This window comes from Colossoma macropomum, unplaced genomic scaffold (assembly GCF_904425465.1).
Source record: "Colossoma macropomum unplaced genomic scaffold, Colossoma_macropomum, whole genome shotgun sequence".
NCBI classification, from domain to species: domain Eukaryota; kingdom Metazoa; phylum Chordata; class Actinopteri; order Characiformes; family Serrasalmidae; genus Colossoma; species Colossoma macropomum.
This window is the reverse complement of record NW_023494796.1, coordinates 19,266,566-19,281,071: the sequence shown is the minus strand read 5'-3', so window position 1 is coordinate 19,281,071 and position 14,506 is coordinate 19,266,566. Positions and strand designations below refer to the sequence as shown.

Sequence of the window (14,506 nt, the reverse complement as noted above, 5' to 3'; positions counted from 1 at the left end):
CAGGTGAGGACCAAAAAATGATCCGTGGGGAACTCCATGTGATAAAGGGACATCTGTCAGAGCAGCAGGGGTGCATCTTTAATAAACTGACATAACTTTAAGTTAGGAATGCATGAAGTGTCTCACTATTTGTCTTGTTAATTAAGAGTTGAAGCCATGCAAGTCTTTCATCAAAGAGAGCCAAAAACTGTTGCTGTATTATGTGTTTGCTAAAGATTATGAACCAACATCTAGTAGTAAGAAGCAATGTGAGTGAAGTTTGGTACTTTACAGTACCAAAGGAATGGGCAGAGCTTGCAGTCTAGCAAAAAACTAGAGAATTCTTTCCAACAGAAGAACAAACCTTTGATAGTGAAGCTCTGAGTGATTTGGTAAGGTTTATCTGATAGGAAGAGATTTTAATTATATGGCCATCAATATAAATGAGGTTGGTATGTGTCAAGAATGGGTGTTGGTATAAAGATTTTTGTCTTTAGTAGTAAGTGAGGCCTAGATACACCATAACTAAACGGTCAACCAGCCAGGCACACGTCTCAAATGAATATTCTTTTCCAGTCTTGAAGGCCAAGTGTCCAGTCCAGTCTGGTAAATTCCTTGCTCAAAAATACCTACTAAACCTGGATAATTGATGAGTTGGATCAGTCAAGTTTAATCTGAAAAAATACCAAACCTAGCTGGACATGGAGTGAATATGCTCACATATATGCAGTCAGTGAGAGTTACTTGTAAAAGTCTTGTAAATGACGTAAGATGTCATGTAAGAACTAGTTGTCATTTCTTTTAAAGACCATTGGTGAATATAACCATGCTTCTCTTTTCCTACTTCTCCAGAGAAGCTCCTGTCCCTTCTGCCAGAGTATGTGGTACCATACATGATCCACCTGTTGGCGCACGACCCAGACTTCACCAAACCACAGGACTTTGAACAGCTCAGAGACATCAAAGAGTCAGTGTGTTAAACATATATACAAATTATACAGCATATATTAGTTATTGCTGAGGTAGTTTTGTGGTCTAACTGCACATCTGCTCTCCACGACATACGTATTGTTACATGGTGGGTGTATATTTTTGATACTAACTACTCTGCTCTGGCTCTCACCAGGTGTTTGTGGTTCATGTTGGAAGTGCTGATGACAAAGAATGAAAATAACAGTCATTCATTCTTAAGAAAAATGGTAGAGAACATCAAACAGACAAAAGATGCTCAAGCACCTGATGACCCCAAGGCCAATGAGGTCAGTCAGCTTCAGCATTTTGTTGACTCTGGATTACACTTCCAAATGTTCACCTCCATTTTAATTTTAAATCATTTGTAAATCTTTATTGTTGAAACATTAGCATTTTTTTCTAGATGTGTCTGAAGTATATTTTTGCTTTTTTGATGGTCAACAGAAGCTGTACGTCGTTTGTGATGTGGCACTGTTTGTCATCACAAATAAGAGTACTTCCTGTCATCTGGACTCACCCAAAGATCCTGTGCTGCCAACCAAGTTCTTCACTCCCCCTGATAAGGTAACCACCACTAACACCAATACTACGATACTAGCACCAATGGGCAACAGTGTTCACAGTCTGCAGCTCGTAAAACAACCAAGTTGACATGTTCATATGTGTGAAATGAAACTTGCAGCACTGCCGCTGTGGAGTCCAGTCTAGTTTAGAGAATGTATGGGCGCTCCTCATAGGGTTAGTCTTCTAGTCAGGGTTAAGTTACATGCAAAAAGAAAAGCAATGGATTGACATTTGACTATTGATTAAATATTGAATTTAGTCTTTTCAGTTGTTTCTCTATCCACACAATGTTTCCACTTCTTCTTACTCCTTACCTGTTTGCATCCCTGTGTATGGTCATAAAATCTTGAACATGCCAGCCATTCATGCCTACAATGTTTAATCCAGAAACTGGTTTGGTTTGAATTTGCTCTATAAGTAGCATTTTTTTAATCAAATTTCTACTGCTAGCATAATGCCTATTTCCATTAGTCCATCATTGAGAGTTCCCATGCATCAGGCTAACAATTGTGTATGTTGACTTTTTAGCTTGCTCTGCCTCAAACATGCACAAGTAAATCTAAAATGTTAACTTGTTTTTATTGTTACAGTTTACTGGCTGTTTCTGATGCCCACTGTACACTGGTTCTGAAGAGCACCAACTTTTTTGTATTAATATATAATCATTTTAAGAGATCTGAATTTATCGTGATGTAAACAAATCAGTTTGCACTTTGAGACAGCTGACACAATTTTCCGGGGCAGTTCTGGAAAAAAAGTTGTCCTGTACTGAATTAATTTTTAGATGTCTTTAGAGGTGAAGAATGTTCTTTCCCTTTCCCTGTAGGACTTCAATAATGATAAGGACTATCTCTCCGCTGAGGCTAGAAATGTTCTGCTCACTGGAAAAATACAGGTAAGGTGTTGTGGTGTTACTGGTGCCTCAGATGTAGTTTTAAGCTTGTCATTCTTTATAAACATTTGTCCCCTATAGTATGTATGTATGTAAATCCCAAATGTTGTGTTAATTTATTACCTAAAAATATTTCATATGTAGTGTTACATAGCTTTATCAGATTTTAACCAATTTCACTATTAACTTTTGTTTAAGACCTTACTAATGAATGTCATGATCAATGCACCTTGCAGCAACAGCAAAAGCAGACAGGAGTGTTGGGAGCAGTGAACAAGCCTTTAACAGTCACAACAGTTCGCAGACCATATACAAAAACAACAGTCTCTGACACAGGAAGCAACGCCAGCACCAACTCCCAGCCTATCTCTCCCGCAACTACTAAGAACAGGTACAGGCCTGTTATTAATATTGTTGCATTGAGCTGTATATACAGGGAGATTCAGTCAAAAGAGGCCCCGAATATTCTGTAAACTCTGGCTAGGACGAAGCAATTTGAACGAAACAACGTGCAGTATGCTCATCAGATGAGAGCTTCAAACAAGCCGGGATGCCCCTGCGATGAGGTAGGTGCTGGACAGCCATCGCAACATTTAACCTCCGTTTGCAACTTCCGGGTGCATATCCCCGTACCCCTTCATGTGTCTGGCAGAAAACGGTGATCACTTCCAGCATCACAAGTCATGTAATTGATTACACATATGTCAAGGTATGTAGCGAATTTTTTGGGTTCAGATTGCTTCTGCCTAACGGGAGTTACAACAGAATATTCGGGTCCTCTTTCAAGTGAATCTCCCTGTAGTAGAGCTCTATGTGAGCTCATTTTACTTAAACTGTCCAGTTTCATTAGGCTTTTAACACAATGGAGTAAAAATGTTTGGATTATTGCTATAATGTGACACACCCATCCGTGATGTAATTGAGTTGATGAGTTGACAAAAATAAATCTTATTCTGTTTTTCCTCTCTGATAAAGGGAAGTGAGTTCTGAGGCATCAGAAGCAGGGGCAAGGGAGAATGAAGAGAATCCGCAGATTGTCAAAGCAGAAGGAGGAAAGAAGGTGAGAATTTAGGAGAGAAAGTTAACTTGTGATAATGGCAGAAAACTTGGAATCAATTTATACTAACTCTACAAAATATTATGCATAAACAAATTGAGAAGAAGTGAAAGTTATGACCCCCCTTTTCATTTTGTTTTATTAGTTAGTGTATGGAAGAGGAAGATGAAAGAAGAATTTTTAGGGCTTCAGGGATATGGATTGTGTGCATAAAAGAGAATTGGAAACAAATAAAAAATGTAAGGGTATGCTTGGCCAGTTTATTTAAAATATGTCAGCAGGAGCAGCACTGCTGGGTTTTACAAGCTCAGCAGTATCTTATAGTATAGCTGGAATTGTTCACCACCTAAAAAACATCCAGCCATTACATTGAAAATGCCTCCATCAGGAGAAGACATGCTCACATGAATTGTGCAGGTTGAGGCTGACAGCAGTGTCTGAAGTATGATATTTGTCTGGCGCAAAAGGGCCAGGCTTTTTCAGGAATGGTTTCATGAATATCATGAATTCAGCGTAAAGGAAGACTTCAGCTTGTTCTTTATCTACCGTATCTGTTTTGTACTGTTGATTACCGGGGTTGATTACTGTATTTCACTGTACAATTCCTTCTTTGCTTTGAACTGACTCACAATAGAAGCCAATAATCAGTTGATAAACTTCTAGAATTAATCTTTAAAGAAATGTGTCTATAGCACAAATTTGAAACCATAACCACTAACAAACAATATAGCTGCAGTTTTGGTTAAGTGTGTTTTGGAGTCAACAGGTTTTTTATTTTCAATTCTATTTTGTAGTACAGGCTAACATACTATTATCCTTTAATGCTGTTAGCTGCTTGCTAGGTCTTGCTAGAGTCCAGTTGAGAATTTGTGGGGTGAAATTGCAGTTATTCCAAGTAGAAATCCACTACCAGTCAATTCAACACTTTCAGCATGTCGTTGAGGCTGTTGTGAGGGCAAAAGTTGGTGCAGTGCAGTGTTGGGTTAGTTGAACTTTGAAGTCAAACATCTAACTGGTTAATTTGAATCGTGCTAACAATGGTGGGGAAAAAAGGTGATTTTGATTTTAAGTTGACTTTAATACACTTGTTTATAAGTGTATTCATTTGCTCCTATGATTTATTTATTCATTCATTCTTTCCTTTTTCCCCCCCCTCCTCTTTTTCCTTATCTCTCAGGAGGAGGCAGCAGCACCAGCTCAGGGCAGTGGGAGAAAGCGGAGTGCTCCTGCAAGTGACGGAACAGAGAACAGTGTGGCTTCTAATCCTTCTGCAGGATTACAGCCTCCACCCAACAAACCTCGACGTGGGAGACCCCCAAAAAATCCTGCAGCTGCACCCAATGCAGAGAAGGAGGGCACAGCTACAACAGGCGGAGGAGCTGGGCGTGGCAGAAAGAGGGCAACACCCTCCCAGGACACCATCTCTACAGCCTCGGCTGAACCAATCAGTGGCAAGATACCAAAACAACAAAAAGAAGTAGACTCCAAGAGGGCAGGGCAACAGAGGGTGGACCTTCAAAGGTAACTTCCTAAATAATTTTATTGTGAAACAAGAAGCTTTTTTGTTTTGTTTTTTTTTTTCTTTTACTTACGTGTCAAATTTGATTTTCATGCTTGTGAAGACTTTCACCAAGCTTGATTCTTTTTTTTTAGCCAGAAGAAGGAGCCAAATTTCAGTCCTTTAAAATAGGCACATTTCTGTTGTTCTGTACTCACTTTGGGCTCAGGTTGTCCAGCTTTACTGATAAATTTTGCTGTGTGAAAAGTGGTCGTTAAAGATTATGACTGACCTATCACAGGACCATGTTAAATAAAATTACAAACCTTGCTTTGTAACTGAAACATAATTGTGGCGGCAGCTTCTTCTTCTTCCAAAAAGTGGCGAGAGTAGGAAAACAAGATGAGATCGTGGATAAGCACCATCGGAATGTGTATGGAAGTGAGGGAGACACAGAGAGAGAGTTGGAATCGAGCCCAGAGAGATTTTTCTTCCTCACTCCATTAGTGAAGGATCAGGGGAGAAACATCAGCCCTCAGAAAGGGTGTACCCCATCCCGCAGAAAGAGAGACACCAGCTACGGAGCAGGGCAGGGGAAGCTGTCAGTGAGTTTCATAGACAGTTTGCTGATGCAGTTATGAAATGATGCATACTTCACTTTTATTAGAAGTATTGATAATGGCTTACAGGGGAATTTCACAGATTTTCTGTGTAGTGCAGTATTTTAAATGTAAACAAACCCATACAAATAGGTTTGATGTGAAATGGCACACTGTAGAGAAACTTACTGATTTTCTTTACAGTGGTGGTGATAGGTTGTCAACACGAATGCAGCCTTTCAATTACTATCCAAAGTGCCCGGTTAATCTACACGTCTTCTGAGTTTTATATGTAATGGTGGTAATAGTGATACACTATATGAACAGAAGTATTGGGACACACCACTAATCATTGAATTCAGGTGTTTTATTCAGTCCCATTGCCACAGGCATATAAAATCAAGCACTTAGTCATGCAATCTGCCTTTTCAGACATTTGTGAAAGTGAGTCATTCTAAAGAGTTCACTGAATGTAAGCGTGGTACTGTAACAGGATGCCACTGTTGCAACAAGTCAGTTTGTGAAATTTCTTCCCTCCTAGATATTCCGCAATCAACTGTGAGTGGTATTATTGAAAAGTGGAAGCGTTTAGCAATCACAGTAACTCTGCCATGAAGTGGCAGACCACGTAGTTACAGAGCAGAGTCGCAGAGTGCTGAGGCGCATAGTGCATAAGTCACCAACGCTCTGCTGACTCAATAACTGCAGTTCCAAACCTCCTCTGGCATTAACATCAGCACAGAAACTGTGCTGGGAGCTTTGTGGCATGGGTTTCCATTGCCAAGCAACTGCATGCATTCTTTACATCACCAAGCACAATACTAAGCGTCGAATGGAGGGCTGGAAAGCATGCCTCCACTGGACTCAGGAGCAGTGGAAACGTATTCTGTGGAGTGATATTTCACGCTTCTCTATCTGGCAGTCTGATAGACGAGTCTGGGTTTGGCGAATGCCAGGAGAACGTTACCTGCCTGACTGCATTATGCCAACTGTAAAGTTTAGTGGAGGAGGAATAATGCTATGGGTTGGCCGAAGCCCCTTAGTTCCAGTGAAGAGATCTTAATGCTTCAGCATATCAAGACATTTTGGACAACTGTGGGAACAGTTTTTTCTGTTTCAGCATGACTCTGCCCCAGTGCACAAAGCGAGGTCAATAAAGGCATGATTGGGTGAGTTTGGTGTGGGAGAACTTGACTGGCCCACACAGAGCCCTGACCTCAACCCCATCGAACACCTTGGGGATGAATTAGAACGGATATTGCGAGCCAGGGCTTTTCGTCCAACATCCGTGTCTGACCTGACAAATGCTCTTCTGGATGAATGGGTCAAAGATTTGCACAGACACATTCTAAAATCTTGTAGAAAGCCTTCCTAAAAGAGTGGAAGCTGTTATAGCTACAAAGGGAGGACCAACTTCATTTTAACGCATATGGATTTAGAATGGGATGTCATTAAAAATTTGTGTAGGTGTCCCAAGACTTTTGTCCATAAAGTGTATATGTAATGGTGATAATAGTACAAAATTGGTAAAGCAAAAAAAAAAGGTGCATTCCAATCTCCTGCATTTACCACTTCACCATGAATGAAGTCTTCTCATAACTATTGTAATACAATGTCTCAGACATCAGGCACTGCATTTGTAACTATTTCATTCAATAACCTTCTGTAAAATAGCATTTAAAAGCATTAAGCTCGGGCTCCCGAGTGGCACAACCGTCTAAGCGTTGGCCCTATCATCAGGAGATTGCGAGTTCAATCCCTGGCGATGCTACAGCCATCCGTAGCCGGGAGTCCAAGAAAGCACAATTGGCCTCGCTCTCTCTCTGGGTGGGTAGGATGGCCTCCTTCCCTCCTTCTCCCCCCGTCACTCAACGCAATGCTAGTCAGCGCAGCCGTCTGTTAGCTGACATAACAGAACTGGCGGTTGGCGCTTTCCTCCGAGCGCGTTCAGCTGTCCAATGATGTTGCGTGAGCGGCAGTTCGAAAAGATGCGGTGGCTGGTTTCACAGGTCTCGGAGGAAGCCTGTATTAGCCTTCACCCTGCTAGCGTTGATAGTATCGTCTGATTGGGGGAGTCCTAACTAGCGGGTGGAATTGGAGACGACTAAATTGGGGAGATAATTCCAAAAAAAAAAAAGCATTAAGCTCTTCAGGACTTCGATTCCTGTCACCAGCACTATGAACAATTTTGGCTCAGTAGATCATCTGGAATGGCACATTTCACATTAATGTCTTTAAGTATAAAGGATTTAATAATGCAGACATTTTGAAAAAGATCCTCTTTAAACAGTTTTCTGGTTCTTTCATGGTTGTTCTGTACAGGTATTGTTTATAGTGTTGTGATTTTTAACAGTAATTTTATGTGTATCTCTCTCTTTCTCTCTCTAGGTAAAATGACGGTCTGTAAAAGTGAGGCAGTAGTACTGCCCAACGGATGGCCCCATACCCCCATCATACACTCAAGCTTTTTTGCTCCTCATGCGAACTTCACACACGCTCTCTTATGTGCGTGCGTTCAGACACCTGAACTTGTTTCATGACCCTCCACTTCAGATAAATGATTAACTCCTTTAGCTTCTGTTGATTCATTGTATGTAGACAAAAAAAAAAAAACTTTCTTCTTTTGATGTTTAATTTCTGTTCTTTGCCACTGTCTGGAGCCATTTTTAAAATGAATATTTGGAAGGAAAAAAGACAGTTTTAATCTACAGTTGCTTATTAAATGCCTGGAAAGATTTCCTGTTTCTTGTCCCTTCTCTCCTGATTTTCCTGCCGTTTCAGTAGTCCTAAACAGGCACAGACACTGGGTACAACACAACTGGATCGGAAAAAGCAGGCTGACAGCAGCTTTAGCTGGTCTACCCACCCTATCCAATCTGGCATTCTTTAAAAGAAATATTCCAGCTTTTTCAACCTACTGCAGTAGGCTGACCGATATAACAATTTTATGGCTGATGCATATAAAGCTAAAAATTCAGATTTTATATTTTTTCACGATAGTTTTAAACAATGACTTTATTCAGTTCTCAATTCTCACACTTGTCAAACCCAGAAAGGAAAAAACTGAAATTCACAGTTTTAAATAATACAAATATTGTAGAACAGAAGTGGAGCTTCCTAGAATTATTTGCAGTTTTGACGTCTGTTTATTTTTTTCAAATCCGTTTTCTTCAGACAGAATGTGTTACCTTTTTCTTACTTTTTATTTTACTTATTTCCTTGTGTGTTTGTCTGGTACCAAAACCAGTGATAACCATTTTACATCTCTTTTCCCATTTCAGTTAAACAGGCTGTTTTGTTAATTTGCCTTTAGAAGACTGGTATATATTCAGAAATCACACCATGAATGGGGAAATTTTAAGAATATTTCTACAGTACACTAGGCTTACATTAAATAAAAAAGGGTAGTTATCCTTTATCTGGGACCTTTAAAATATGTTTATGGTAGGTTTGATCACATTGTATATGTTTCTAACCAAGATGATGTTTTGTGTTCATATTTACCTCTTCAGTCTGTGTTGATGTCATATAGCTAAACAAGACAGTTTACATTGGGTTCCCCAGTGGCAACCATCTAAGCTAAGCAATAATTACTGACTCTTGACATCTGATGCTGCTGTCAAGAGAGTCAGTAATTATTGTGATGTATTTGACATTTTTGCTGATACCACTAAAATCGTTTGCTATCAGTATCAGCCGATCGATATATCGATTGGTCTGTAACCTGTGGCAAAAGTGTGATTACCACAGTCGGGTCATTTTAGCATCTTTCTCTATGTGTTGGGGGGAAAAGAACTTTTACTTCTTTGTCAATGAGTTTTTAGTCCTACAAGAAAAACACAAAATTGCCACTGGGTACTATGATATAGAAACAACGGATAGTCGAGATTAGATAGAAAAATGCTGGAGTATTCCTTTTAATAAGTGATGTGTGCAAGAGGTTACTTTCTAACCTGGAGAAGGTCAGCTCTCCGTACATTACCAATAATAAAAAGGCCTCTTCGGCCTTTTAAAATCCTCCCACTCTCCTGTTGTAGATGTGGCATCTCCTTACTTGTGTATGCTGTTTTCAGTTGAGATCAGTCATATAACGTATTTGGGTTCAGCATTTAGAACTAGCTGATTTTTAATGAAAACCAACAAACATTTTTGTTTTAATGTCCTGTTTTTGTACAGAACTTGATCATGTCCTTCCTACTGTCTCTCGTAACTTGTGGAGGTGGTGACACTGTAGATTTTTTTAATGTACTTTGTTTTGAACTCGATTTAATTTTCAATGCATTATTTTATTGCATTCAAAATATTTAAAGATTGAAACACCTCTGGTTTACCTTTTTAAGAGGTTAGCTATTTTAGGATGGGTCCTTTTTGCTAATGCTTCAGTTTTTTAATGCCTATTCGTTTTTAAGGCTTTGTTCACACAAGCTTGGTGTTTATTTTACTTACTCATTTCTTCTGGTTATTTAGCTGTAAAACATGACTGAAGCCTTTAGTTTAATTAAAAAAAAAAAGTCTTGGTCCCTTAATTACAAACAGGATACAGTTTTCATTTTTCAAGCTTGTTTTTTTATTCAAAGAAATATAGTTTCACAATAAATAACCATGCTTGTACGGCTTGTTTAAGTTTTGTCTTTTTCCACTTGCTGTCTCAACAGAACAAATTGTCCTCCCCAGTTTTTTTGTTAACCCTTTGCTGCTTCGTGCAATATTGAACATGGTGATTACTACAGGAAGACAGTTCGTTTTTTTTGTTTGTTTTCATACAAAATATAAACCCAGCCAACAGTGGTAAATTTTGAAGATGACTGATGCTTTTCTTAAAGAAAAGGGGTTTGCTTTATGTACAAGTGAAGGAGTCTGTGTGCATGAGAAAACTGTTAAAGGCAGGATTATGTTTCTTTTGGGCACGGTGAGCAGTGTGTAATCTGCTAGTTTAAAGTTTGAGGGACAAGTAGAGAATTGCAACTTTATTACCCATCACCACTAGCATAACCCATTTGTATGAAATCTAAACAAACAAAAAAAAAAGGTCTTTTTCACTTATGATTTGATCGTCACTTGTATCCTGATGGATCATTTTACCAAATGTTGACATGGTGATGATATTTCTTAAACCAAAACAATCAAGAAAGAAATCAAGTTTTATCCTAGTTGCTTTGGGAATAACATTCACCTGTAAAGCCAAATTTTCAATATCTTCAATTAAAACACATACTAAATTCATTCAGAATCATCTAATGTGAAATGGTGTGTTGTAGATAAATTACTGATTTCTCCTTAACTCTGAAATTTGATCTGTTTAGCCACCATGACAACCTCATTAGGGATTGAATTTAGGACAGAAGCTATTACAGAACAACAGTTCTTAAGTTCATAATTTTAACTCCAGATAAGAAAACAGTTTCTATCATTTTTAGGCAAATGTGAGGGTCAGCATAGTTAACTACTACTAGTACTGGCTATTTATAGTGAACAATGCTGCCTATCACTGCATAGAACAATAGAAATGACCAGGTAAAACAGTTTATGACTCCCCTGGAGTTGTCTTAAAGTTAGGAAGTTTTGTGTAGTTAGAATGTTGCTGGAACACTTTCTTATGTGGAATTAGGAAAAGATTATGAACTTAAGAACTGTTGTTCTGTAATAGCTTCTGTCCTAAATACAGTCCTAACTGAAGCTGTCATAGTGACTAAACGGATAAGATTTAGGACCAAGTTTCTGTAATATGGCCCCTGGTTCCCATCACCACCACCATGAAAATCCTGACTCAGTTTCACATCAAACTACTCTGAATGTCTTTGTTTACATCTTAATGACTTAATTTTGTGGGAATTCTAAAAAAAAAAACAATGGAATTCACCTTTAACAAACCACTGGTAATCAGCAAAGAACAATATCCTAATTTGGAAAAGATATGTAATCAAAACCATTCAACAACATGACTGCCCATCCTTACGTTTCATTGGCATCTTTCAGTCCCAGAGTTTACAGACTGATTGTGAGAAATCTTGATTGTGCTGCAAAAGAAAAAGTCTAACCAAGAAACAAAAAGACAAGTCTATTTAGTTATGTTCTTGTCCTCTTTCTTGCACTTGCTCCTATGTCAGAGAGTCGCCATCAGTAAAAGATGATTTAAGAACAAAAAAAGGAACACGAACAGAAGCAACTTAGGTAGATTTGTCAAAGGTCATACAGCTGCCTTTTTAAGGAAGGGAGATAATGACCAGTCCAGTATCCTATCCCATTCCTTTATGTAAAAGAAAGATGATAGCAAAGAAAATGTAATTAAAAATCTCCACAATCCCCATTAAAGGGATGATTAGCATTATTGGCAAAGTTGCAATTAAACAATGAATAGCCAGCAATTAGAATTACAAAAACGATGTCATGGATACCTGCTTGCATTCATTGTTAGCAACATTAGCATTACTGAGAGAACCATCCCTTAAAGTGGTACCAGGCTTTGTGAAGTGCACCAAAAATGTTGGGAACTAAATGCCAGTCTTCCAGTACAGCAGTAACATCACACTATGTCATCTGGCCAACTGCATATCTCAGGATAATACAAATGGGGGGGGGGACATTTTAGTTTTTCAGCACAGTAGTATGGAAGAGAAGGGGAGTGTTCTGCAATCTCAGAGAGGTCTGAATGTTTTACTTATTTTTTCTAGCAAATCCACTAAACATCCTGTTCAGATTAACAGCTTAAAAACATAAAGCAATTTCTTTTACAATGTACAGTTAGAAAAAATTAACACTTCTCCCCTGGGCTGGTTTTTTGAATGTACACAAACATTTTAATATACTTATTTACATGATGAATCATCTTTGTTTCACCTATGCAAGCAGGTATTTTCATCTTTTGGACAGTCTAAAGTGACAGTGATAATGGGCTTCTCCTTGTTTGGCTTTGAAACAAAAACCAAAGCATATGAGAGAGGGGAAGAAAGGCAGAGAATGTTACCATATGATCAAAAAAAGGGCAGAGTTTAACTAGCCATATTTGCACATCATCATGGCAGCCATGTCAAAATCCATTCCTGAGGGACACAGCATTGGTCAGTTTAGTGTTCTGTGTTCTAATGCTCACTTCAGCTCAGAAAGGGGCTTAATAATTGACTTATACATGCCAAGCCCACACAGGTGTTCTTTCATAGCTAAAATTGCAAAGTTAGAGACCTTAAAAACTTTTGTTTAAATACTTACACTTTGGATGCTTTCTTATTTCAAATTAGATTTATTTTCTCTTAAGTGTGAAAGGTCACCTTGTTAGTATAGTTTTTTTGTGTTATTGCTTTATCAAGTTAACTTTAGAATGGGGGATAGTTCTAAGTCATTGTTTACAATCTGCCTAGTTTCAATTAGCTACAACAGCATAGTCCAGCTTGGCAGAGTAGCATTTTCAAAATTACATAGTGATCTGGCTGTAAAGCTTGTCTAAACTCACTAAAGTGTTATAAAAGAATGCATCTGTGGGAGGAGCATGTATAAGTCAATCAGCTACTAAGTAATTGGCATTAGGGCAAGGACCACTAAGCTTTGTAGCGTTATAGTCCTCCAGGACATGAACTCATGTAGTATTGTGTTTCTATTGCAGGTTTTACTCTTTACAAATTATTTTATAAAAATAATTACAGATGGACCAATCTGGCTCTAGATCAGCTCTGCTACTTTGAGGTGATCTCTACATGCTTGGATGAGTGCGTGGACGAATACAGGGCAGAAAGAGCAGTTTCTTTTAAGGGGTAGAGGTGGTTAGTGAAATCATGGCCTAGTGATGATGATGAAGTCTCAGTTGCTAAGCAACAGTTCTGTTGCCGTCTCTACGTCCCAAGACTTCGAAGACAAAGCTACTATTACTGCATTCTGTGTTAAAAAGAGAGAGACAAACAAGAGAAAGACACAGGGTTATATTAAGATCTGTAATATACTCAATTTCTAAGAAAACTTCAAGCCCCTATCAGGAATTGCTGAAACTGGAGTGAACTTACTATAAAAAAGACAGAGTTGGACCAACTAAAGCAAGCCAGAAACTAACAACCAGTGTAGCTTAACTGCATAAACTCTATAGAAACTGAGTTGCTGATTGTATGTCAGTCAATTATGAGATTGGCTGTAACCGAAAGGGATCCCTAATTATGTTTTAGGTATGTTGGCCATTTTTCTCTTAGTGTCTGAATTGTTAAATGAAATTAAAAGGAAAATTTGATGGCAAAATAAAATCCCACAATGCACTTGTAATTTCTAGTGAACATCGTTGATCACTGTTTCAGCTGAATGTATACCAAAATGCATTGCAAGTCTCTTGTTACTAAGCAACGGACTGAGTAACATTACATTAAAAAAACAAAACTCTCCAGACTCTGGAGAAACACTACAAAAAACAGAAGCTCTTTACAGTTAAACACAAACAGCCTAATGTATCATACAGCCAAAACACCAACTGGTAATTGCAGGGTACTAGAGTCATGGCCCAAGAAATAAATGTGTACTCTAATCAAGCTTTTCTTCTTCCTTGTTCTAAATGTACACCCACGTCTACAGCTATGAATAAACAGCCAACTTCAGCCTCTCAAGCAAGCCTCATGTTGGTTTGTTTATGTAGTTGGTGAGGAGTGACGTATGCCGATGATGAGAAATAGACATAATCCTATATTGTATTCTTATACAACAGTTAGTTCCGACCACACAATCTGATTGCTTGAGAAGTGTTATCACAAATAACAGCATGTTTTTTCACAATAACTATCATACCGCTGAGCACCTGCCCAAGTAGTGTCTTGTTTTACATTACAGCATGTGAAAAGCTTTACAGATGGACTGGAACAAAACAGCATACAGATCAGGCTACTGCTTTTTTGGAAGAGGGAACTGCCGATATTAAAGCACTTTTGATATCACATTTTCTTCTTTGCTTAGTTTTTTGTTCTTTTTTGCAGCACTGT

General features: G+C 38.5%; 2 protein-coding genes across 9 annotated transcripts in view; one reads left to right on the top strand and one right to left on the bottom strand.

The window, feature by feature from the left end:
• Nucleotides 1-8,297, top strand: part of pds5a (PDS5 cohesin associated factor A) — a 31,681-nt gene extending 23,384 nt beyond the window's left edge. For 5 of the 7 annotated variants that reach the window (XM_036583072.1, XM_036583071.1, XM_036583068.1 and 2 more), the window contains 7 exons: nucleotides 832-946; nucleotides 1,106-1,238; nucleotides 1,396-1,515; nucleotides 2,342-2,410; nucleotides 2,644-2,798; nucleotides 3,383-3,467; nucleotides 4,642-4,989. In XM_036583072.1, the coding sequence (XP_036438965.1) occupies nucleotides 832-946; nucleotides 1,106-1,238; nucleotides 1,396-1,515; nucleotides 2,342-2,410; nucleotides 2,644-2,798; nucleotides 3,383-3,467; nucleotides 4,642-4,989 (1,025 nt within the window). Of the gene's footprint in view, nucleotides 1-831; nucleotides 947-1,105; nucleotides 1,239-1,395; nucleotides 1,516-2,341; nucleotides 2,411-2,643; nucleotides 2,799-3,382; nucleotides 3,468-4,641; nucleotides 4,990-5,323; nucleotides 5,628-7,949 lie in introns of those variants that run through there. The other 2 variants (XM_036583073.1, XM_036583074.1) reach the window with 2 other exon arrangements.
• A 1,908-nt stretch (nucleotides 8,298-10,205) lies between these two features.
• Nucleotides 10,206-14,506, bottom strand: part of ube2kb (ubiquitin-conjugating enzyme E2Kb (UBC1 homolog, yeast)) — a 36,386-nt gene continuing 32,085 nt past the window's right edge. For both annotated transcript variants that reach the window (XM_036583080.1, XM_036583079.1), the window contains one exon: nucleotides 10,206-13,427. In XM_036583080.1, coding sequence (XP_036438973.1) covers nucleotides 13,353-13,427 — 75 coding nt within the window. In that variant the 3' untranslated portion in view covers nucleotides 10,206-13,352. The remainder of the gene's footprint in view (nucleotides 13,428-14,506) is intronic.